The sequence below is a fragment of the Rhea pennata genome, chromosome 7 (genome assembly GCF_028389875.1).
Source record: "Rhea pennata isolate bPtePen1 chromosome 7, bPtePen1.pri, whole genome shotgun sequence".
Lineage (NCBI taxonomy): Eukaryota > Metazoa > Chordata > Aves > Rheiformes > Rheidae > Rhea > Rhea pennata.
The window spans coordinates 5,045,520-5,071,252 of NC_084669.1; the positions used below are offsets into that span (position 1 = coordinate 5,045,520).

General features: G+C 40.9%; 1 protein-coding gene across 1 annotated transcript in view; it reads right to left on the bottom strand.

Moving 5' to 3' along the window:
- Positions 1-25,007, bottom strand: part of HTRA1 (HtrA serine peptidase 1) — a 37,061-nt gene extending 12,054 nt beyond the window's left edge. The window contains exons 1-3 of the mRNA XM_062579939.1: positions 24,560-25,007; positions 6,805-6,904; positions 6,254-6,458 (exon numbers count right to left, since the gene is read on the bottom strand). Coding sequence (XP_062435923.1) covers positions 6,254-6,458; positions 6,805-6,904; positions 24,560-25,007 — 753 coding nt within the window. The remainder of the gene's footprint in view (positions 1-6,253; positions 6,459-6,804; positions 6,905-24,559) is intronic.
- Positions 25,008-25,733: the final 726 nt, after the last annotated feature.

Consider the following 25,733-nt stretch of genomic DNA (forward strand, 5'->3'; position numbering starts at 1 on the left):
GCATGCATTCTGCAAGTATACAGAAATACAACTAAACACGCAAACCATAAGTGGCGCATGACTCACTGTTTACACTCTGTCAGAGAAGGAGCCATTAATTAGTGTTAATATTTTAAGCATTTCTCATCCCAAACTGCTTCACACATTTTTATATATGGATTTGACTCAACAAACCCTGGGTAAACACAATCCCCACAAAATGGAGAGCAGCACACCACAGCAAGAAATGGCTTTATCCAACAATAAAAAGCAGCTATTGCAGGGAGGGAGCACAGCAGCGCAGCGCTCTGCAGAGTTCAGGACAAGTACTGAAGAACAACGTGCTCAGCTGAGCCTTGACAAACGAAAGCTAAGAGAAGAAGCAGAACATAATCACCACAGTCAAAGTACGGCTGGTGCCAGACCAAAATTAGTAATGTGAAGGGAGAGACAAACAGGGGCAGTAGGTATTTCATCTGGAATTTTTTCATCCATGAAATACATGCATCTGTCTCTTATGTTGGCAGGGAAAGCAAGTAAATCCCTTCTCCGCTCCATAAGCTGCTTAACTGGTGGAAGGAAGATCACGAATTTGCAGAAAGCAGTTTGGAGTTCAACAAACTGATGAAGAGACGACAAATGTTTTGAATTCAATTTGTGTTAAATGGGGCCAGATTTCCTTTGTGCTTTTTTATTTTTAGGTGGAAAAGAAACAGATGTTTGTATGCTATTCAGCTGCAAGTATTTCTGGCAAAATACATAACTTTCTTGGGAACTGCATTTCTATTCTCATTAATGAACCTGTTTTACTTTCAGAATGCTGTGGCAAAATAAAAACAGTCCAACCGCATAAAAATGTAGAGTACCATCTGCAATCTAGAAACTGTTTGACAAAATGCCAAAGAAAATCAAAAAAAAAAAGTATTACAAGTCTGCAAAAGAATTTCATCTATAGTTAGAAAAACAAAACTGAGTCTCCTTATCTAAATATAGAGCATGGGAAGCTTGTAGGAGAAAAAAAGTAGAAATGTTGTTTCACTATGTCATTTAGATTTAAATTATCTGGCAAAATACTGATATTCTCCCTTAAAATACAATATTTAGGAAATGTAGTAATAATACAAATGTATCCAGCTATGTTTCTTCAGTCTGCTTTGTAAAGCAAGTAAATCACGTCATGCATGCCCGTTTTCAGTGTATGGGGGACACGGTAATGCTTTGCTGCCCAAAGCCGTCAGCAAACAGGAGTTTACATGAGCCCTTGTGATGGGCCATTTCATTTCCAGGAGTCCTGACAGCTTCTGGTACTAATACAAGGGCTTCCTCACAGCAGACTCCTGAGAGGAAGCAATGTAATAGCCAGCATTAGATTTCAAAGTAAACCAGCATTTTAGGAAAGCCACTTACATCTGGAATTCAGGTAATCTGGTTTTTCAACACACGGGCTATTAAAATATTGATACATAAACAGGAAAGCTTGCTTTCCCGCTTCCTCCGGTTTGTACACACTGGGGAAAAAAAAAAAAAAAAAAAAGAGGCAAATCCCCTCTGACCGCAGAGATGCGGACACGGCGTTGCCTCATGAAACCACCAGATGCATGAGGGCAGAAGGCCCTGTTGACTTTACAGAGTCAGACTAAGTGGCCATGAGTGCTGTTAGGGGAAAAAAAAGAAAAGAAAAGAAAAAGAATACAGAAGAAAAAGAATTGAATTAAAGATCAATCACAAACTCACTGCTGTTTCATCACTCAGAGGCCAAGCCTCGCCTGGGGTACCGGGGCAGGTAACCCACCGTACAAAGGAGCACAAGCCTCCCGTGTTTCCTTGCCATGTTCCTGTGACACAGGTGCTATTTCAGAGGCCACAGCAAGTGTCTCGTGGTAGCTTGGTAAGCAACGCAGGAAGACAACAGATCTCCGAATAAACACCCCGGGACCTGCTCGCAGCGCTCCCTTTCATGCTGGCTGCCAAACCAAAGGCAGCTGCATTTCAGCAGCACAGAGTCAAATTTGGAAGGATGAGAAAGGTCCCCAGGTAAAAACCAACCCCACTGCCACTGCTTCTGGCTTCCAGCGTGGATCTGCGTGAAGGCCCAAGGCTCTTTTGCAACTCCTCGCTATTTCACCTCCGCGCGGTTTGGTAAGTCTCACACTCAGGGAATGCTTTATGAGAATCTGATTTTGTCTGCTCTCCATCCACTGTACACTAGACCACCTTCAAAGTCTCCTTCCTCCCTCTGGTGCTTACAAACAGCTGCATCACACTTAGTTCTCCTTTAACAACATTTGTCTTAAGATGCATTTCATAACCAAGCTCTGCTAGCTCAAAATCATCTGCTTGCTTTGGAGGGTTGTGTAACATTTTTGATGGGTTTTATTTTTGTTGCAGTATCACATGTGCAATACAGAATGGATTAGTTCACTAGCCTCTGCCTGTGTTGCCGGAGTCCAAATTTTTCTAGGGAATTTTTATAGATTTTGGATGTTCATATCCAAGTCACCTGCAACTGTGTTGTTTCTTTCTAGTATTGTGGTTTCCTTGAAGCTGTTTGTATTTGGAAGCATCTTCCTCAGTACTCTAGAATTATACAGCCTTTGAGTTTCCAAGGGTTGAATCCAATTTTACTTCCTACTTTTAACATTTTAGCACTCCTTTATATTTAAATACAGATGCAAGAAATACAGTTTTTCTCTTTCTAGATTGCAAAAATGACCATTCTTTAGGATTATAAGAACAATCCCTCCCCCAAATTTCTGTTTCTCATTGCCTTCAATATGTTTTTCCTCCAAGAAGAATTTAATTAGGGAAAACAATTCCTCTCTACTGGTGCCTGGAGTTTACCATTCTATTTCATTTCCTATTCCATTCAACAAAGCCAAATTAATTCAAATAATGTCTTTGGCCAGATGTGTACAGTTTAAAGAAAAACAGCATGCATGCTGCTGTGAAATCTTAAGTGTTTTAAGGATACCAGCTGACAGCCTGAACTCGTACTTCCAACCTTCCTCTGCCTGTTCCTAACCACAGACATTTTTTGTCCTTCAGATCTGCTTTAACAGGCCACAGCAAGAATAGAAAGAAAACGTTCTACATCTTTGATGTCATCTACAAATAACTTATTTAAAAGGAAGAACTTCTCCTCTTACTTCTGACAAAATTCTTTAGGATGGTTTTCAAGCTATACCTAGATTTTTAAAGGGTCATCTGTACTGCCACATCAACCTCTTTAGTCATTAAAAAAAGTTTAAATTTAAATAAATCATTACCTCTGACATTTTAAAAAGCCTTCTCTCTTGAATACACAGTGCTTAATAGTTAGCTGGGAAACCATTTTCCCATTTCAGGAGAAAAAAGGGGGGGGAGGGGACACACAAAAAGTTTTCCCCAAGTCTCGAAGTTTTCCTGAAATGCAAAGGGCCAGGGGGGAATAGACATCAGGTAGTAATTTGTACAACCAATAGGACACTTACTGAAGATATGTAAGACTCAAGTTCATATACATATTCTACCTAATTTAGAGCAGAGACATGAAAATCTCCTACAGCAGGAGCAAAGGAGAAATCCTACAGGCGGACGTGTAAAGCTGACATTCTGTGAGGAAGAAAGCAGGGGGCTCCTCGCTTGCTCCTGCAGCAGAGCTCAGCCTCTAAGAGCCTTCCCTAAAGTTTCATTAAAAACAACCCTTTCTTTTCACAGGCAATTGAGTTTTAAGAAATCGATTCCTTCCCATATACACATGAAAAATATAGCTGAAAGCTGTTTATATAGCTCAGTTATATATCAGATGTAAGACAGAGAATGTTTCCTGCTTTAAAGAATTTGCAACTATCCATAGTTCTGTCTATATCTGTATCTAAAATTTGCAACTATAATCAACTCGGCTGCAATGCTCAGATTGAAACATGTATGATATTATCCAGGCTCAGAAATCAAGAAATCTCAAGCCAGAACACCTTCCTGTATCCTTTATGTACCCCTTATTGACAAAGAATTATGAATGTTTGAATGATGATTTTAAAGAGGTAAAAGCTGCTTCATGTTAGATCAAAAAAAAAAAAAATCATATATTCTGTTCCACAGCTGAACAATATAAGACAATAACTTGGAAAGATAAAGACTTCCAAATGACCAGCTGCAAGCCACTTGTGAAAGAGGGTCACAAATATGTCAAAAAAATTAAACTGATGGAATGGTGAAGACAATCATTTAATTACACAGCTATATATATATATATATATATATATTTTTTTTAAAAAAAAAAGAATATCTATCATCTGGCAATATATAACAAGAATTACTGTTTCATGTGCTATGGAACTATTTTATGCAATACATTTCTTTTCACTTTTCCAAAATTATTTTTCCTCTCAGGAAACATAGATTAGGTATATGTCTATATAACATATAGACTGTGTATATGTTAATCTGGCATCTCCCCGATTACTGACATCAGTGAATCATCAGTTCAAGCTCTATTTAGCAGTGTCCTCTGCTACAGGCAAATAAACCAGCTGCATCTTCTTTTTTTCCAAGTTGCTTCCAGAGTCCTTCAGTTTTCTCGCTTCCCACAGGCAGCTTACAAAGCTGGAAAAGCTAGAAAGAAATGTTCCAGCTGGGTCTCTGAAGAAGCTTCTGGGATATTCTCCATCTGCACAAGTGAGGTCTGCTTTTCATCCTCATGTTCACCCATTAGGCCTTCTGTGCCAGGGAAATTTAGGAATCATTTCTTTAGGGTACCATGTAACACCAATCTTTCTGCCCCTGTGTCTTCAAAGCAGTCAGTTCAGCATCTCTCTGATTTACTACCTTCTCTCAAGCTAGGTTTCCTATCACCCTCTAAGTCCTTTTCTTCTCACCACCACTTACTGCTCTACTTTCACCACCTTCCAGTGCTGCCAGTTTTATATCACTTTTCTAGCTACCATTCACTCCCTGCCATACTCCAGTCAGTTTAATGCTGACAGTTCGCATCCTGGGGGATCTTTCCCCTTGCTTTGCCACTGTTTTCATGTCTGCTTTTTCTTATTTTAACATACCAAGGAGCAAATAAAAAAAAAAAGTGAATGTGCAAATAAAATGAAACAAAATGCTCATTTGTATGCGATGAAGCAGAGTTAACTTTTGTTCATTGAAGCAGAGTTAACTTTTGTTCATACAGTTTCTTGCTCAGGAAAACAGGGGAGAAACATTTTTGAAACTGTGAAGGCCTTTTTTTGCCGTGTCGCTGGTAAGAGCTCTTAGATAATAAAAATGACGAAAGAAAGAGCCTTTAAGTGATCAAGGTGGCAAGGGAGCAGCAGGAGCACTATATATCTTGGGTCATCCAAAGGTCTGCATTAGATGTCTGATTTAGTCATGAACTCTGGCACAAACACTTTGACCTCGCTGGGGAATAGGTCTGAACTAAAACAACACTGCAAGATCTACACATTTTTGAGTCATGAGTTTTAAATGAAGCATTCTTGCCTGTTAAATTTGGAGACCATTAACTAAAAGTACAAACAAGAGAAATGAATATGAGCAGTACTTCAGTAAATCACACGCATCTAACAGCATCTACACTACACAAAGTACTTCAACATGATATACCATTTGTGCTAGACTGTCAATATGTGCAGAATCGCGTGAAAGAATTTTTCTGCTGTTGCAGGTACTAGAATAACAAGATAGACTCATTATGACAGCCATATGTTTGATGTGGTTGAAGACTCTCAATCTAGTGTTGTATTCACATTCATTTAGAAAACTACTTGCAGACGAAGAGTATCTTCCCAAGCTGGCCAATTTCAATACTGAAGATGCTTCCTAAGATACTTTCCCATTGTAACATTTACATTAGTGTGGCATAGTGCAGAAGTGCAAGTATTTTCTAAAAGCAGCTTGTCAACTTCACTACAGGCACGTGAGAAAGCCACATTCACCCCTTTACCACCCACAAGGGGACCCCCACCCCAACATTTCTTCTCAAGAGAGTTACATTAGCCAGTGTGTGTGTTAATTAGCTAGTAAACTGTATTGGTGGTGGTGGTTTTACTTTTTGGGGATGCATAAAAGTTGATATGTACTTGCTGGCATTACACACTGATAAAATTAACCATCAATACACTCTATTACTTGGCTTTTTTAAAAAGATATATTTACCTTGTCAGCTCAAAGATCTTCTAAAACTCAAACCATTAAACTCCTAGGCTTTCCTTTAAATTTTAATATTAGCAGTAACTTTTAGAAAGGATACTAAAATAAGAAGAAAAAGTGTCTTGTTCTAGTAACTCACCTGAGAATCTATTTTAATTAGTGCAATGTCAGCTTTTTCATCAACATCTTTAATTTTAGCTTCATATGTTTCACCATTCTTCAGCTCCACCTTTACTCTGTTTTTGTTGGTGACTACATGGGCATTTGTGACTATCAGGCCATCTTCTGAGACGATGAAGCCCGAGCCACTGGCAACAGGAATCTCCCTCTTCGAATAAGGAAGTCTAAAAGACATGGGAAATAAATGTTTATCTCTGCAAAAAGCCCAAAGCATTGAAAAATCACAAATCCTTCCAAATAATAAACAATCATCCAGAATTTAGTATTTTTAATGCTTTAGAATATCTGCTATTACTCGATAATTCAGTATCACAAGATAAAACACATGAATTAATCTACCTTTGGCCAAGACTCTTAAAAGATCCTTAATTCTTAAGCATGATAAATATTTATCACCTCAAGAGCCTCTTTGCTATTATGCATCACTACATCAGAAAAAAAAAAATGTTTCTGGCACACAGTCAGTGCTTTTTTCAGGGATATGAAATCAAAACTGGGCATCTTGTTTACTTGCGAAATAATTCAATGTGAACCACAGCAGGAGCTATCTTCTCCACCACATCTGCAATAAAGTTGTATTTGTGCCGCAGGCTATTAGGATGTTCTTGGCCTGAAATAGAAACAGAAAACATGTCATGAGTTCTTCAAATGCCAGGAGAAGGACCATTGCAAAACACCTGAACAAAAACACTAAGGATATCTTTCCCCTCCTTAAAAGCAGTCTGCAGCATGACTCTTGCTCCAAAGTTTCCCCTCTAGCTTTTCACACAGAAGCAGCAGTATGCTTCATTATTATTATAACAAACAGGTCCACGAAACCTCTGCTTGCAGCGCACAAAACTGAGCTGCAGAGCAGCACATCCATAACCTCAGGCAGTTCTCTGCCTGCACCTGGAGCCTGCTCCAGCCTCACCTCAAGCTCTGCTGCTGTCCCTGCAGGAAGGGCAGTCTGCACTCGTGTGCCTCCGTTTCTGCTCTCACCTCTTCTCTTTTCCAGATCCTCTATTTAGCTTTTATGGTATTTGCGCAGACTAAACATACAGGCTCCCTTCTTCTGCCTAAATATGTCTGCTTACTGATTTTTGAAGTCTCATGTTGCTGCATTTGTAGAGTGCCTAGGACAATAAGGTCCTAAACCCAGATTAAGCCTATAAGTAACTGCCAAAGCTCAACTCAGTGATGAGGCTTGATTCACCTCTTTCCTCCGTCAGTCCTCCACTAGTCCTGCCTATGGTACCTCTGTCATGACTTTAACCACCTAGCTCTGCTCACCCCTAAAGGTGGATGAGTGTTACTTACGCACTGCACAACTATACTCTGGCATCTTTTCCACTGCAACAAACTGTGGGTTGGCTGCAGGCTCCACAGCAGGAGCAGATGCCATTTATTTTGACCTGCCTGGAGTTACTGAGCCACCCCTAAAGCTGTAGAATAGATACACTCATAGACCCAATGGAACTACAAAGCTTAGCACGCCTACCAAGTACTGGACTGCAAAGGCTCACGGTCAGTGAGTATTCAAAAGAGGTCAGTAGGATTTTAAAAAGCAGCTGGATAACAAATTCCTCCTGTGGCCAATAGAAAACCCATTAGATGCCTAAAAAGCTCTGAAAAAATCTCAGTTCTAACTCAACTTCCCTTTCTCAGACTGCTCAGAAACTAAACTTCTTTTCAGTTGGAATCCCAGCAGATTACTTTGTTTTTCCATAGAGACAAGAAACATTGTTTGTTTTCATTAGTGTTCCCATTTTATTTGATAAGCCAATCTCAATGTTATAACAGCATAAACAAAATCTGTAACTGACTTCTAGATTACTATTATGTTATGTGCTTCTCTCATCCATCCTTACTACTTGGCTTTTAGAACATTTTTATGCAATCTGTAGAAATAAACACTTTTACAAAAAAATGCTACGCCCACAAATATGGAAGTCCAAAATTGTTCTACATGTTATTCATGTGATGATTTTGATACAACACTAACAATGTAAGAAGTTGTGAAAGCCATCTTCTTGACTGCTGTAATAGTCACACAAGCCCTCATTTTTTAGATTTGTTAAGAACGTGAGTGATTTTCTGCTGCAATGAATTGGAATATAGGAATTAGAAGTGTTCTCTGTTGACAGACAGACAGACAAGCACCTAGTCAAATTCCCCTCATGCTGTAATCATTTGAGCTGTCCAAGAGATTAAAACAGTATACAGCTTTTGGATGTGCTGCAAGTACTTGTAACGGTACAACAGGATAATTTAGTTTTAGGTTGCTAGGAGGAGATACAGGACTATGGAGCTATCCCACAGGGTATGGGCTATAGAGTTATGAAGCTATCCCACTATCTGTAACTGGACAATCTTCATTATCTGAAAATCAGAGTGGAAAAGTTTGTGAATTTCCATGTATGTTCTGGAGGGAAAAATCCATTGCAGGAGATACAAAAGGAAGCTTGGGCATAAACCATTGCAGCTCTTAAACTGACTAGATATTCGTTTAATTGAGGGATAGACAATGGCTTTTAGATGACTTACCAACCATGTTCACCTCGTGAGCTAGGTACTCAACCCAAACACTACTTGATGACTCTTCTGAACCTGACTTCTTCCCATTTCTCTCCCTTGAAGCTTCTCAAGTGTTTTTAAGTGCAGCCAAGAACAGCAGCAATAGTTATTGAACTACGATCTACTATGCAGTTTCAAATCAAAGTTTGGACATGTTAACCTAACTTACGAAACAGGAATGTTGACTAAAGAGCTTGTGTTCTCACCTATGATTTTCCTGAGAAGTATTTTATGCTTTGTCTGACTTAAAACCGTTATCTTGGACTTCTATGTGAGAAAGGCTAAAGAGCTGCTTCATTAACATCCTGTCCAAAGGATTTATGTATCCAGTACCAGCTGAACCACATCATCATTATACATGAAGTTCTATTGACAACTATAATGTGGGAATTTGAAAAACTAGTTGGAGAACAAGAGCTGCAATTTGGAAGTATTCATTCATATTAGAAAGGAGCTTTGACAGATAATCAGATTAGATGAACCTGATGTTGCGGCTGTATCCCTCAATACACTTTTCGATTACTGCTTATAAAACGACTTCATATTAGTCACAATTCCATAGGCATTTAAAGGTCACATCCCAGTCTTGAAAAAGAAAGCTCAAGGATGATGAGGGAAACTGCATAAAAAACACAGCTTTTTTTATTCCTTCCGATCTTTTTTGCATTTAGCTATTAAAGAAGAGAAAGGTTGTTGAAGCTGCATACATGGTGAGACTACTAATACTTCGTCTCAGAGAGCCGCCTTCACTTTGAATACCAAGCTATGAATGCCAAGATTTCAGAAGTGACACTGTTGCTTTGTGTATAAATTGCATCCTTGTGTAGTCAGACTGAGCTGCACAGTTAAAAGGTCAGAATTTGTACTCTGAAAACGTTAGATAATAAATACTGATTCATGGCATACTGACCTAAATAGCTGACAACTTACCACGCCTGTTTATTGCTTATGTATTAGGAATTCTTGCATTGTGTAACACAGTTTTGCAACACTCTTGGAACAACTGCTCACTTAAATGGAAAACATACCTTTTTTAAGCAAGTAAACAAAAGCCAAAGTACTACTCAGATAAATGTATTGGTGAATGCTAAGAAGAAAAAACGAAAACGTAACTGGTCTTTACCGTACTAAAGCATGAAATTTAAAGGCAAGAGCAAAAGAATTAATAATACTAGAAAAGAGAAGAACATTTTCTGCAATCACTTAGAAAGAGTAGCAGGGAGAGAGAACAGACCAAAACAGACACACATGCATGAACAGACTTTGCCCATTTTGTGCACGCTTGCACATGTTCACCATGGCTAATTATTCGTTGGGATTAAGTAGCAATGTATGCAGGAATTGAAAGGTGCATTCACCTTTCCTATAAGCAACAACCACCAAGCAAAATTTTATTTTATGATTTGAAGCACCAGTAGGCGCAGGCTACTATGCCTAAATGGTCTAAATGGCCGTACAAACTCTAGTAATAAAAAACTAGTAATGAACAGGTGCCCATTACTCAACAATTATATGGTAGCTTCCAGCCATCATTAGCTGCTATAGAAAACAGCAGTGAAATTCAGAACTTCAGCAAGAAGTATTCTCCTCTTCTAAAAGAAGTATTTTCTAGAACTCAAAACTATCATTAGAGCTGGAAGAAAAGAGTTAGAGTGGAAAGAGTAGCAGGCAGTGTTCTCCACATTTTCACACTAAAAGAACTGAAGGTATTGTACCAGTTTAATGGATCATGCCATAATTACTGAGAGGGAAAAAAAAAAAAGCCTGAAGTTTTGACTAAAGATGCTATTAATCTAAAAAATGACACAGTATGCAAATGTCTTACACAATTTTTCTTACCACTTTTGAATGACAGAAACAAAAACTGTCAGGTCCCTAATGGTATAGTTTTGACTATTTAATTCTTACTCCCTGTGTATCCTTACACGTATCTTGAAGCACAATGTGCATCCTGACGTACAAGGATCCCACGAGCAGGTGAATATTTCTTTCTTTAATTCCACATTTAACTGAGAAATTTACATGTTTAGACAAATTTAAAACTTGTTTCTTTGGTATAATCAGTGTTCTTGAATCCATGCAAATAAGTTTCCAATCTTCTACCTTTTTTTTCCTGTTTTTCTTTTTTTAAAACCATGTCTTTCTGAAGTTTTGTTCCTAGTAGGTTCTTTCTTTTCAGTATTTGTTTTGTTGCCTCTTTAAAAAAAGATTTAGACGTGGGCTTAGAAAAATCCTCTAGCTCCTAAACATCCTTAAGGCTTTGATGTTTAGGCCTTTGTAGACTGTTCCTCTTTCTATTTATATGCTGTTATTATTTATGTTTTGTAAAGTTTTTGTTGTCTTTCTGCAAATGCCCCAAATGCCCATGAGCATGGTTAAGAAACTTTATTAATGACATTATGAAGATGACTCTTGTGTATTCAATTACAATTACTGAAAGCTAATTAAGAAAACATGAATAAGTTGCAACATGAATAGGTTGCAACATGAAAAAATCCCAAGGCAACTAATTTTTCAGGGACTTCAAAGGTGTGCTGGCTGTCAGGCCTTGAATGAAAAGAAAAAAAAAGAAATCACTGCCAACTGACATTAATAGGTCTAGTCTATTACCAGTAAACAAACTGCTAGAAGGCAAGGCAATTAGATACAGGCAGAACACTGAAGCATAAAAAAAAGCGCAAGCGACTGTAAACAATAACGGTGATAATCTGTTTTTATAAAGACGAGCCAAAAAGCATACTTAAATCTAGGTTTTGATTAGCTCATGACTCAAAGCATCATTAATGCCTTAATGTTTACAGAACCTATTCTGTATGTGCTGCTTTTGATAATGTTTTGAGCTATACTGAAATATATGTTTTGGAATGCTTTGGAGATAGAAATCTCATGAAAGTAAACTCACCCCTTCTGTTGTGAGAAGTTTATCTGCTATTTGTGAAGGTCTTCTCTCAGTATAGGCACACATTTCACAAGAATAGCTCTTCATATAAGCTTTGCAGCTACTCTGCGCTATAGCAACCTCAACCCTCCCACATCTTCTTTCCTCTCTGTGAAGTTACAACCAATACTAATACCCTGTTCAATGTGTATCCTTACGTTATGTGCAGAAAAAAGAAGGCGCACCCAGATAACATCTTTAGGAACACAGCAAGACACAAATAAGCACATGCCAGCGCTTTTGGGAGTAACCTAGGGTACACTGCACCTTGGCTAATAACAGGAGATTCAAGCTCCTGCTGCTTTTCAGAGTGGCTGGCTCAGGAGTCACCACTCTCTAGAAGATGCAACAGGGACTCGAATTTGACACTTGCACACCACAGGTGAACATCTATCCAGCAGGCAACCACCAGCAAGGCTCTCCCTCCCACTTCCCACACCCGATATCCTCAAGTTTCTTCTAAATCAAAGAGCTTAGATTCTGTCTGGAAACGGCCGCTTCAATTTCTTTAAAAACGGCAAGAGACTTTCCATTCCCTTTAAGATATTCCCAGTATCCATACATACAATGGTCTGAAAGAAAAGCTTAGGTTCCTCTGAGGTTGCCAGACTCCCTGCAGGACTGGAGCCAGCAGGGTTTAAGCACTCACAAGATTTCTGGGATGGCAGAATCGGAGGACTACTAATAAAACCACAGGCCCGTAAAGTTTTACTTGGAGAACTTCCACCCTCCAGCCACTTGATGTTTGTGCAAACTTCCATTCATGTCGTATAGGTAAACATTAAACCTCTGATGCTACAGTGTAAACAAAAACTAGAGCAAATGTGCTTTGCTCACACTGAAAACGGTAGTATCAGCAAACTCTATGGGAAAGATGCAAGGAAAAAATGATGTCTGGGAATCTTCTGCCACTTTTTTTTTTTTTTTTTTTTTTGTCTAAATTACATAAAACTGCAAGCCTAAATATTCCATTTCCTTTCAAGGATAAATTGTGTAATGCAACAGAAAAGGATATTACGCAATGAAAATACTAAGAAAATAAGACACAACATTCTACATATCATAGACAATTTGCTTAGGAACAATTTTCAGATCAAGGGAGGGAATTGTGAAAGGTCTAAACCACAGAAGCAGTACTATGCTCTATATAAAACTACCATTATAATGGTATTTTTTTCTGTATCATCCAAGGACAAACTAAAGAAACTCCCAGGTTTCCAAGAATAAAATGTATATTACTATGACATCCCTAACAACAACAAAAATATTTTCACAGCACTAAATACTGGGAGGATTTCAAGTATCTTATTCTACTGAATAATAAACTGCCCAAATCTGGACTTCACTTAGAACATCTCCTGCAGCAAAAACCACTGCAAGATTAAAACAAAGATTTAAAGTAAAGTTTCTTTTTGGTATGAATATAAACTTTAAAAGGTACAATGAAGTCTATTTTCATCTTCATAATATTTAGATGACCAATTCTTTCTCAGCAACCTTTAACAAGGAAAATACTGCACAGACCTTGAAAGGAACGGACTTCAAACTTCTACTTTCCCTGCTAATACAAAAGCCTTAAATCATTCATTTTAACTCATTTAAATAAACAAAAAAAGCTGCCTTGTTCAACAAGACAGGGAACCCATACAGAGTTCAAAGAAATAAATAGCTCTCAAATTAACAATAATGGAACAGTGTTTAGATCAGAGTTTTCCATTCATATAAAATAGCATCCTTGAGTATAAAAATGAAGATGAGCAAATTGCAGAAATTTTAATCAGTATCTTCACAAAGAAAAATTGTTGATTTGCAGGCAGAAGAGCCTGAAAGAAGCAACATATCCCATTGGCAATCAGGAGGTTCCAGCTAGTGCAAAGAACTGCTGGGACTCAGCTCCTTCAAGCACAGATTCTCCCTATCTTCAACTACCAAGAAGAAATTAACCACAGGAAGTTCCGCCTGAGCGTGAGGGGGAATTTCTCCCCTGTGAGAGTGACGGAGCCCTGGACCAGGTTGCCCAGAGAGGTTGTGGAGTCTCCTTCCCTGGAGATCTTCAAGGCCCGCCTGGATGCAACCCTGTCTACCATGCTCTAGGGGACCCTGCTGAGCAGGGAGGTTGGACTAGATGATCTCCAGAGGTCCCTTCCAACCTTACTGATTCTATGAATTAATGCTTGCCTGCCTCCAAGAGAGCTCGAGATGGTAAGTTATTTGAAAATATAAGTGACACTAGTAATATCTTTATGATCAGATTATATAAACAGAATGCTACGTACAGTGCTCTTGTGCATTTATAAAACAAGATGACACGGCAGGAAAAAGTATTTGAAGAAAATTAAATTTGCAAGCATAGAGTCTTCAGAGAACTTTGGTACAGTATATGTTCTAGGTTCTTAATATGAAATAGGCCTCTTAGGCAACCATTTCCAATGTAATGCTGGATTTCCTTCTTACTGTGGTCAAGTGGTCAAAGCCCTAGGGCAAGGTGCCTACAGCTTTCCTGTTGAAAATTCATATATAACTTTTATATAAAAAACTTGAAATTTTAGCATTTCCTTTTTCAACAGGAACTTTTCCTAATACTTCTTTAAAAGATAGCGGTAATGTATGAATTGGATACAGGTTATTTTCTTTTGTAAATCAAGTATTGAATTGCTAGGTAGATGCCAAGTTTTACAGAACATTTTGTAGAAGGAAAAATACCCAGGATCTGTGTATCTTAGTCTAAGATGTACTACTTGGTTTCTATGCAACTTCCAAAAAAAGAATTTAAATCCACAGTGTCTTACCTTTATCTTTAAAGTGAGTATAATTGTATTTTACCCCACAGGATTAGTCTCAGGCTTTAACAATGTCTGCAGTACCTCACGCAGAGAAAATGAATAAAAGAACTCTGGAAAAATTCAGAAATTTTTATAAACTGATTGTGGTAATATAAATGTGTGAGGAAAAGCAACAGACTTTCAAACTGATGAGGATAAAAAGCATTTCTGCATAAACAGAAAGAAGCTACAGATGAGTGACAGCTACATCTAACACAACAGGAAACTACGATTCCTTCTGTAAACACCAGCAGTGAGGTGGAGAAAACCCAACTTCTGTATAAACAGCAAGGCTCAGGCCCCAACGCAGAGGGAACGCAGCTCTGTGCAGAACACACTGTTCTCTGAGCTCGCTCGGGAATGGGAAGCAACGCTGCCATGTTAACACAGTGCCGCAGCCAGGCTAAGCAGAGATGACAAATTAATTTCACTCAGCAGCCCGCTGACAAAGATGCAGTGCTTCTGGCAGCCATGCCAGCAGCCTTCTGCACGTTGCAGGGTGCTGCACGGACGTGCCGGCATGTCCGGAGGACAGCGAGGGAGAGCCGGGTGCAGACGCTGCAGGCTCAAAGCCTCCTCAGACCAAACGCTCAAACAGACACAGCACTGGAGACCAGGGAAAAAAAAATATAGTGAAGAGCAATTTAGGACAACAGCAAAGAATGCTGAACTCAAAAAACATCGTTAACTGTTGTCGTGTCTGAACTGGAAACATTTAAGAAATTTAAGTCAGGTAGTTATGGAAAAGAGTCTGCCTTATTTCCTGCAGTCAAATTAAAAGAGTATTTCAGTCAACAGGTTATGGCAGACATGGCATGCTCTTCTTTGCAGAATTCTGAAAATATAACAGATGAGTCAGGAATAAGTTCTCCTCTCCTTTTTCCAGCTCTGTTCAGTTTACAACCCTCAAGCTTTCAATTCAGGTCATCACTCTGTTCTGCTTCCCAGTTCTCTGCATCTACAAAAAGTGAATAGAATTTCCACTAAAACTTCCACTGCTAGGAACAATGAATGATGTGGTAACACTTCTGTTGCACGTGTAACCACGAGCTGATCATGAACACCTGTCTTTACATTATAAAAACAGTAAAGTCTCATTTAAATCAGCAAGAAACTTTTGCATTGAATATTTAGCAAATATTCCTGTTTGAGAGAGATTTAATTTCAATTTTGAGGAACCCTCATATAAAGACACTAGAGAACCTACAAGAAAGTTTTGGTTTTGCTTTTTAAACAAACTTTTCTCTAATGGAAAACATGAAAGAAGCCTCCTAAGACACACTCCCTTGAGCCAGAGAGAGGGCATTAATTTTACCACCTGGCTGTGACAGGAGTCTTCTTACAGTGACAGAGAGAAAGAAAATGCACAGAAGGACCAAACTGATAAAAGATGAAACAGAAAAAAGAAAACAATAATAACACACACATACTCCTCCTCCCTAGGGCTTCATAAGGCAAAACACAGAGGTCTAGCACAATTAATCACAAAAGACACAAAGATCTACACATTGAATAAATCCTACAGTTTGTCAATATTGTCTGTATATGTCTCAGAAATCATCCTACAGAAGTTTCAGATTTTTAATGTGCACATGAGAAATCGGTAAGTATCTCAGAAATGAAATTGGATTAATGGAGACTATACTTCTGCTATCTCATTTCGAGAACTACAGAAAGGAGGTGGTGAGACAGCATGCCTTCAGAGTGCCCTATTCCAGTTTACATAAAGTTTTAAAAAAGGATAGGTTTCTATTTCACTGTATGAAATACCTCTCTCTGTCTCCCTCTCTCTGAGATACGTTTTTGTCACTTGCAGATCTCTAATTACTGTATTAATTGCTACCCTATCAACATTAGCCATTTGTAAGTTACATTTTGATCCACACATCTATCCCAATTTGTTCCATGAATCATCTGAAGATTTTTCTTATAAGTGGTTTTGCCTTTCCCAGTTTGCTCTCTGAATGCAAAAGAAAGCAAAGGTTAGCCAAGCTTTACTTTTATAGGCAAAAATCTCTGCATTAGGAGATCCACAGGTAGTGTGCAGACATGCCAACAGTGTATTTGCTGTCTTGCAAAAAGGAAGGAATGACATCTTTAATAACACAAATGTCAAAGTACAAGATTCTTGGGGTTCTGTGTTTATTTTCTGGGAGATGGATTGGGGGAAGAGAGTTGTTTGGATTTTTTTTCTGTGTTAGTGCTCAGCCAATCCACTTCTCTCCTTTTCCAATATTACTTTCTTCAGAAGCGGATTGACAGATCATCGATTCTGTTTGCAGAACTTTTCAGCCAAAATTGCAGCCTGCGAGTTTAAGAAATAAAGTAATGGAAAAGGAAAGTAATGGAAAAAATGGAGCAGCAATGCTGGCAACGGGGAGGAAAATGAATGGGGACTCTTAAAACCTCTGTTTGCACTCAGCTCTGCTGCTGGCTTACTGGCTGACCTTGACTAAAGCTCTTTATCTTCCTCTGCCCTAGATTCACTATCTGTAGAATAGAGTAACGACATCTGCCTCTAAAAATATTGTGAGCTCTCTTAATGCTCTGCTGTGCCACATACTGTAAACTATTGTAAACCTTAGACCATCAAAAAACCACTAGGCAACAGGTATTTAACAGACTTGACATGCATTATTTTGTTCTTCAGTTATTTGTCAGTAAAATATGTGAAAAATCTAATTGCTATTGGAAACTCAAAGCAGTTCTTAATTCTAACCACCTTACCTCCATATCATCAATATTTCTGGTAACAAGTCTGCAAAACCAGATATCAGAACTATTTGCTGCATATCCCTCTCTCCCACCTCACAGGAAAAGACTCCTAAATTTTTAAATAGGAGGGAAATGCAAGACAGAATGAGAAACGGTAATGGAATTCAATGGGAAAAAAATGACAGATGAGAAAAGGCTTTATAACTAGTAACACATAAAATTTTAAACAGGGTATAGCATAACACTGCTGTGACACTCAGTACAGCCCCAATCCTGCAAACTACCCTATCTTTAGCACTGCTTCCATTAACACGCTGCTGCTCATACTAACAGGGCCACTGACGGTCCTTGCAACTGCTTCCAGAATTGGAGCATAAGAAATGCACGGGCTAATAGTTCTATTTCTGTCTGTGAGCATTACATACACACATTTTTCTGGTGGGCGTGTGCACACATGCATGCATACACACACACCACTGTCCCCCCAGAAGCAGAACTCCTGGCAGAGCATTCAGCAAACCGCACGCCCCAGACAGCCTCCAGCCTTGTGCTTGCATACCAAGGCATGTGATATTCACCTAGAAATTCAAGGCTTACCTTGCCAGGCTGCCTAATTCATCTGCAGTTACTAAAATATGGTAGCCAAAGTCTTCTCAATTCACTAAACTTCAAAATAACATAATTAATGACCTATGTCTTGTATGGCAGGTTGAAAACACTGCATCTCCCGCTACTACAGATATGAGTTCCCGATCTTCAGCTAGAATAAATCAGTGCATTTTTATACCCCTTCAATATAGGGGAGTTCAGATTTATTTCTCAGTTATATTCTTGACTCTCCGAGGCATGCAAACCAGTCCAGGAAACACTATGACCTGTATCCACACACCAAAATAAAGTCTTTCTTTTCCTACATCCTGAACACAGTCTCCAAAATAATATTATATATTCACCTTGGCCCAGTCACAAATATGGTAGGACTTAAAACACCACCAAGTCCAGCCAGGAACCATAGAAGCCCCGGCAACTTACAGGAGCAATGACTTCATCTACAATGAAAGGTAGTGTTCCATACTACTCCAGCTTCTATTTCTAGTATTGCTTTCCTTCACTCCAAGCACACGTAAATTCACATTTGAAAAATATTTTCCACCTTCTCGAGTTTCTTGGACAGCAGATACTTTCCTTTAACTGCTAAGGATATGCTGCTTCCATCACATCCAAACTCAATTTACTACAACTCCTACTGCTTACTCATGGCTTTTTGTATTCCTGTTTAGTTCATGCATACCTTTAAATTTCAGAGTCCAGAAGACGAAAGGATTGAATCTTTCCTTGTTTCAAGTCTTTATTTCAAGTCTTTACTGTTTGATGTCTAGTGACTACAGAATTACTGTCGACTCCCCAAGAAGGAAATCTAGATGCGGAGAAGGGAAAAGGTGAGCTGCTTTAGACAAACCACTTCATACATTTGTCTCTCCTTGGAGTTGAATACTTGGCTTTGGAAATGCTTTTTAATCCCACACTTGGGAATTGGTTCTCTTCTGGAAATATTTTACTATTTATTTCCACTGTGTTCAGCTGCTTCTTCCCTCCCTCCCTCCTGTTCTCCCTCTGCTGCAAAAAAGACTGAGGAAAGTCAGAAGAAAATAATGACTCTCTCAGACCACCCAAACACAGTAATTGAGGGAGATGAAGTAGGCTAAAAAAAATTAACCCAATGGCACTGGAGCATTAATTTATGTATCAAGTGTTTTCAACACCTAGTCCCACACAGGTCATTTTTATAGACATAACACGTGGCAAAAAAATCTGTGAAGTTCTCTTAACATTTCTTCAGTACACTAACCGTGAAATGTCTATTATTATCTTTAGGGAAACAGCTGAAAGCTTGGTTCACAAGAACAATATCAACTTTCCTCTTGATAAATATCTGGCTTAGTTCCCAACCTTCCCAGATTTCTCAGCTGAGTCTCTCTTCCTGCCCTGATTATTCATTTCTGCAAGACTTACCATTCATTGCCAAACCATTTAGCCCTATCAGTACTATAAGCAAAGAAATTTAAACAGTTCCATCTACTGCTCTTTCCCATCATTTGATGCATGGTTTTCATTTTTATGTTGTTTTCAAAAGACTTAGAATTAATGAAAAATGGCTTATTGACCACTGAGGTCATTTTCTTCTGCCAGATTAATTATGGAGAGTAACTTGGATGCATTTTGTGCCTGGTGTGTTTCAAAATACTACATCAGCCATTTTGCAAGAAAATGAGTTTCAGTGATGGATTTTTTTTTCCATCTCATAAAATGATAACACGAGGAAAAGAAATGATAAAACCTGAATCTGTTGATGATATAAACTGGTCTGGAACTGAGAGTTTCTCCTAAATACACCTCCTCCTGTCTCCAGTGCAAGAAGTAAATGACCTGTTTAACCTAAAACAGAACAGCATGCACATCTAAAACTCCAAATATGATGCCATAGTACAAACTCTTCTGTGACAGAAAAACATGAACCATGTGCGACAAGATGTTAGCATGCCCCGGATATTGGGACACCACAGGAGACACAGAAGACTAATATAGCGCATTCACAAGGAACTTTCTTCCACTTACTCTGATTAAAGATTAAAAGATAAATCACAGTTAATTCGTATTTTGCAGTGTAGTTCTCTAGAACACAGCATGGAGAGAATGGCACATTGTCCCAAAATGCCTGCTGGGAGAAGTCAGGAAGGGAAGACTACTATTTAAATTCCATGTAGATGGTCCGGAGTCTTCTTCCCTCTGATGTACCAGCTGTTCAAGATGCCAACAGCAGGGAGCTCAAAGCACAGAGAACATGTTTGCAAAAGAAAAAGAAAACATCCTCCTGGCATTAGGCATCCTTAAAGCACCCATGAGGTAGGTATGAAACACCAAACAGTGGAGGTTTCATCACACCGATCTCATTCCAGAGAGCTGGACATCACCCACATGGTTACAGTTTCTGTTCAGAGGACCTTAACCCTTTTGTGTTTTTGTATTGTCACTTATGTTAAGCCATCTCATGTTGCCCAGCAAGCACTGAGCCTCTCCCTGCACATGCTTTGACAGGTCTAAACATTCTCTACCAATATCACTCAAATGCCTTAAGAAAGGTGAAGACTTCTTTTGTTAAAGCTTCAGCTCAGGAGTCCTGTCCAGACAGGCATACAGATGGCACATAGCTTGTCAATGCTACAAGGGCTTGTTTGGCAGAGTTTTTGATATGAAAAGTAGGGTCACATCATCTGCCAATGAATGCCCAGGTGCTGCTGCCCATTGCTGCCACGCAGGAAGGACAAGTAGCACACAGGAAGGACAGGTAACGCAGGCTGCACAGCCTGGGACAACACCAAAAGCGAGGGTGGAAGAGAGATGGAAAGAGGGCACCACCCGGGCATGAACACAGGCACTGAGGAAAGCGGGCGACACATATCCCTAGCACAGCACACAACCCAGCTCATCACCTGACCACCAGATTTCAACACAGGTGAGTCTATGGAGGGTGCTTTCAGCCCTGCTCCCATTCTGTGCATTTAGCAAACATTAGTAAAACATACTCACTTCCTGCCTGTTTGTGGAGTTTTTCCAAACATGGCTAGTTTAGTGCTCACTCCTTCCTGTTTCAGGAGTCCCCACATATTTTCTCTGAGTGTCTGGCTTGCAGAGCAGGCTGCAGAACGATCCTGCATCCCTAGACCCCAACACTACAGTGTGGAGGACCCCTCAGCATGTCAGTGTGACACATTTGCACCTTGCCAGGACCCATCCTCTTGCCAGTGTTAGGTTGAAGGCTGGAGAATGGTTGGAAAGGCTTGTGAAGTGTTAAGCTTTAAGACTCACACACCTGTTTTGCATAGGAAAACACCACCCTCTTATATACATGGATCAGGAGCAATCTTATCCCCTATCTCTCTCTCATCCCCTCATAAGCACACCCTATAGGCTTATTTGAACAGATGCATTGAGAAACATTAAAAGAAAGACAAAAGAAGCACTCCAGAATTAACTGTGATGAAAACTGCAAAACAAAAAACAAAAAACCAAAACTTCATGCAATATACAGTCACTGAATAAGTAATTATTTTAAATTAGATGCCACATCACATTTGCATCTTCAGAGTTTCCTGGAAACTATGTTATTTGAAATAGGACTATAAATCCTAGAAATGACCAACCATTGGATTCTTCTGATAAAAATACCTAAAAACAGAAGATAAAGCAAAGAATTGCAGAGATAATCAAGAGAAGAGCTTGGAATTTCTTTGGTTTCCTTCTGTTTACTTTCTGATGCTGGCTCCTGAATTTAGATTTAAAAGCGGAATAAGTTTTTGATATGGGGCTTTGGATAAGAAGACAAAAATGATCATTTTAATCAAAGGCAAAAGACAGAATCAGGAGACAAACTCTTGGTGAAGCTATTCTATACAGTAACAGCATGAATATTTTCAGAGTATTACAAGCAAAGCACAATAGCGTACTTGGCCAACTACTAAAACGATACGAAACTTAAAATGTTTTCCAAATGCTTTCACTACATCCCCATTCCCTTGTTTCCCTGGACTACTGTATTATATTCACTAAATTATTTATAAGGATACATTTCTGTAAAGGTATATAAGTATTTATCAAAGATAACTCCATCAGGAAGCAGAAAAAGCACTGTTGGAAATGAAGCCAAAATAAAATTTAAAAGTAACAACTCTCCAAGGAGTCACATACTAGGCAATGCCTTTTTAAATAAAGAGTGGTTCAATTTGCCTTTAGGGAATGCAGCTTTACAGCCCACTCTCCATTTCTTTTTGCTTTAGGTTCTTTACATTTGAAGAAAGTTTTGCTTGCAGCAATGTTTGCTCTGTCTGATAATGCATACTACTGGTCTGCTTTTCTAATACCTTCCTTTTGTCCCTACTGATGCAGATATTAAACTGAGCTCCAACCAGAGGTGCAACAGCAGCAAAGTGGCTGTCTGAACACGTATGTGATGTGATGCATCTCCTGGAGCTTAGTTTTCCCTGTAACAAAGGAAATTACTGCTCAGGACACCTACCAAATGCCAAGCTGTAAAATGAGCCAATTCCATCCTATGCATTTTCATTACAACCTACAGGAGACATGCATTACTCATCAGCCCAGGATTTTCTGCGAACATTTAGCAGAAAAGACTGTGAGACAACAATATTGGTTTTACAAATTGAGAATAAAATCACAAAGAACTATATTGTACTGTTGATGAGGAAACTATAGCATGAAAGCTTTAATTGTTTCTCTCACCAGTAAATGCCAGCAACGTCCCATTGGAACACAACATAACCTTTAAACTGAGGGGAAAACCACTGGCACAAAAAAACTGATTGTATGATACACAAGTTACAAATTGGATCTCTCAAGGCTTCAAGAACAGGATTCTGCCTGAGCAGGCCACAGTCATTACAATTCATAACATTCTTTTGCTGGATATATGAGGGATAAATACTGGGAAGAAAGCATAATACAACTTACAACAGAAGGATAGATTTTTAAGAAAGCAGTATTAACTTACTAAAATACAACTACTGCTTCAGAAATAAGGCCTTAAATTTTTACATATTAGCCCCTAACAGTACTGAGTGATTAGGAATGAATAAACTTAGGGCATAAAATGAATATAATAGTGCATAAAAACTAAACCAATCTGTATGAGGAGTTGCAAGAAAGCATCTTGCAAACACAACGGAAGGGAACAGATCATCCAACCTTCGCCTACCAGTCTGCTTTTGTATTGCTGTGTCATGTCCTGCACGAACCATCACTAGAAATAAGACTGGACACTCCAGAGTGCTGTCCAGTACAACTATTTCACATGTAGAGCAACAGCTTCCTAATCCAGTAATTTGTCTTTACATGGTTTACAGATAGCTGGCGTTAGTAATCCGTCCTATAGCGCTGAGAATTCAGTTACATCCAGTTCAACCAAAATGACTACAACTAATAATAATGCTTAAGGGAAATTACTACGCTTCCTTATTATTAGCTATACGGCTACTTCTTGATGACCATTCCCTTCTCCCGCCACCAAAATACTGCAAGTCAGCCAAATATGCTGCTCAGTTTCAAGTTTCCTCTTTTCCAGCAAAGCCATTAGTAATAATCAGAGTGCATTTGATAAAATGTGCAAAGACCGCAAACTGCCTGCTCTGCTGACATGGACGTACTGCATTCATTTACTGTAATCAGATTTTAACAGCTTCTATGCTCCTGATTTTATTTCCCAGGGCATTTCTTTGCAATAAGGAGCCTGGCTGTAAGTGCCCTCAGGAAGACGTCCCAAACATAGCTATGGCTGCATGGTCGGGCTCAGACCTTTACCAGTACAGAACTTTCAAGTTCTGATGCTGATTCCCCCCGGTTCCAAGTCTTGCATCCTCCTCAAGGGTTACTTTTCTGAGTGGAGGGAGGGAGGGAAAGAGATGTTTAAAGTTGGATATAAGATTCTTTTCCCCTGACGTTCGGTGGACTAAAAACACTGCATTCTTGCTCTAGTTTCTCACTGAACTTGAATGCCACACTTCAGCCAAGGACAGCCCTTTCCTTTGGTCCTCTCCTAATAATGCCAGCTATAAACTAGGATGCCTGACTGCTGCAGAGCAGTTTGCTTTTCAGCGGTGCCGTCCCTCCCTAGAAGGCAAGCATGACCTGAAGCAGCTGAGTCCTGCCGATGGAAGTCCTCGCCCTAGGTTAGCTCACTCTAGATAACAGTGCAGTGGACAACTCTCAGTTCTTGCAAAGCCCCAGCTCCCCAGCACCCAGCAGCAGCTCCAGCCTAGGGCCATACCTCTCCTTCCTCCCTCTCCAGCTGTGCACACTGCAGCTGGAGAAGGAACTCGCATCATAGTCGAAGATTTACACTTGTAGGTAGGGAAGTGCAATGAGAATCGGGGTGTAAGAGCTATTTCTCTGCTAAACCAAGTTTCCAACAAGTGCATGAGAATCATGGTTTAGCTGGCATTTCCCTGCTTGCCCCACATGTTCGACGAGTGCCTGAGAACCACGGCATAACCGCTGCTCTCCTGCTCGTCGCGGGACTCCGACAGGTGCGTGATGACCGCGGCTGAGCGGCCACTTCACTGCGCTTCCAGCAGGCGCCTGGGAAGCGGGACTCAACCTCCTCCCCGCCGGCCCCGGCTGCAGCGGGCGCCGGCCCGGCCCGGCCCGGCCCCGCCGCCCTTACCCTGCCCGCAGGCGCCGCGCTGGATGGCGATGACGGGCGGCTGGCGGAGGCGCTCGGCGCGGCGGCTGGCGGCGCGCAGCTGGCAGGGGCTGGCGTAGGTGACGGCGTCGCTGCCGCAGACGGGCTCGCTGCTGGCGCAGAGGCAGCGCCCGGCGGCCGCCCGCTTGCGCACGGTGCCCGAGGCGGGCACGGCGCCGGGGGGCACGACGCACTGGAGCCCCTCGCCGCAGGGGGGGCCGCCGCCGCCGGGCCCGCCGCAGGGCTCGCCCTCCTCCGCCCCGCAGACACGGCAGCAGCCGCAGGCGTCCAGCACGGCGCCGCCGGGGCAGGCGGCGGGCAGCGGCGGGCAGCGCGCCCGCTCGCAGCGCTCGGGGCAGGCCGGCGGCGGCGGCGCGGCGGCGGCGGGCAGCAGCGCCGCCAGCAGCAGGCTCCAGCCCCACAGCGGCATCGCGGCGGCGGCGAGGCGAGGCGAGGCGAGGCGGGGCGGCGCGGCGCGGCGCGGCGGCGGCTTTAAGCGGCGGCCGCGGGGGCGGGGAGGCGGCGAGCTCCGCCGCTCACGCCGCCCCGCCGCGGGGCAGCGCTGCCAGCGCCCCCGCCCCCAGCTCGGCCTCGCCGCTTGCCTTTTCCCGCGAGCTTTCCGAGCGGGTTTTTGTTTTCACAGCCACCACCTCGCGTGGCTCACGCTCAGTTTGCACGTTGTTTCCTATCCAGCACGGGATCCTACGCGAAAGCGGCCAAGACCGCGACCACGTTTCCCAGCACCCGGTGGCAGCCAGAAGACAAACCAAAGGGGATCTTCTCTGCGCGCCTCCGGAGGCGACGCTGCTCCAGAGCGCCGAAAGCCTGACACACGGCTGAAGAAGCTGTTAATCGACCGAAAACGCTCAAAGAGGGTGTAAAACGCTGCACTCTTCCCCCCCCTTAAGGATTTACTGGAAAGGCAATCTAAAGTAAGCGGTGATGGCATTTCTTCTCGATGGAAGGATGAGCAGATATGAAGGCCAGGGCAGTCAGACAGTAACCTGAAGGAATTAGGAAGGTGCTCTCGTTCAAGCACATGTTAACGTATGCAAATGCCAGGCCATCCACCCAGCAAGAATGCAAGGTATTCCTGCAGAGGAGGGGTCTGGGAGTCGTGACTGAAAATTGAGTTGATCACTTGTGATTAACCGCA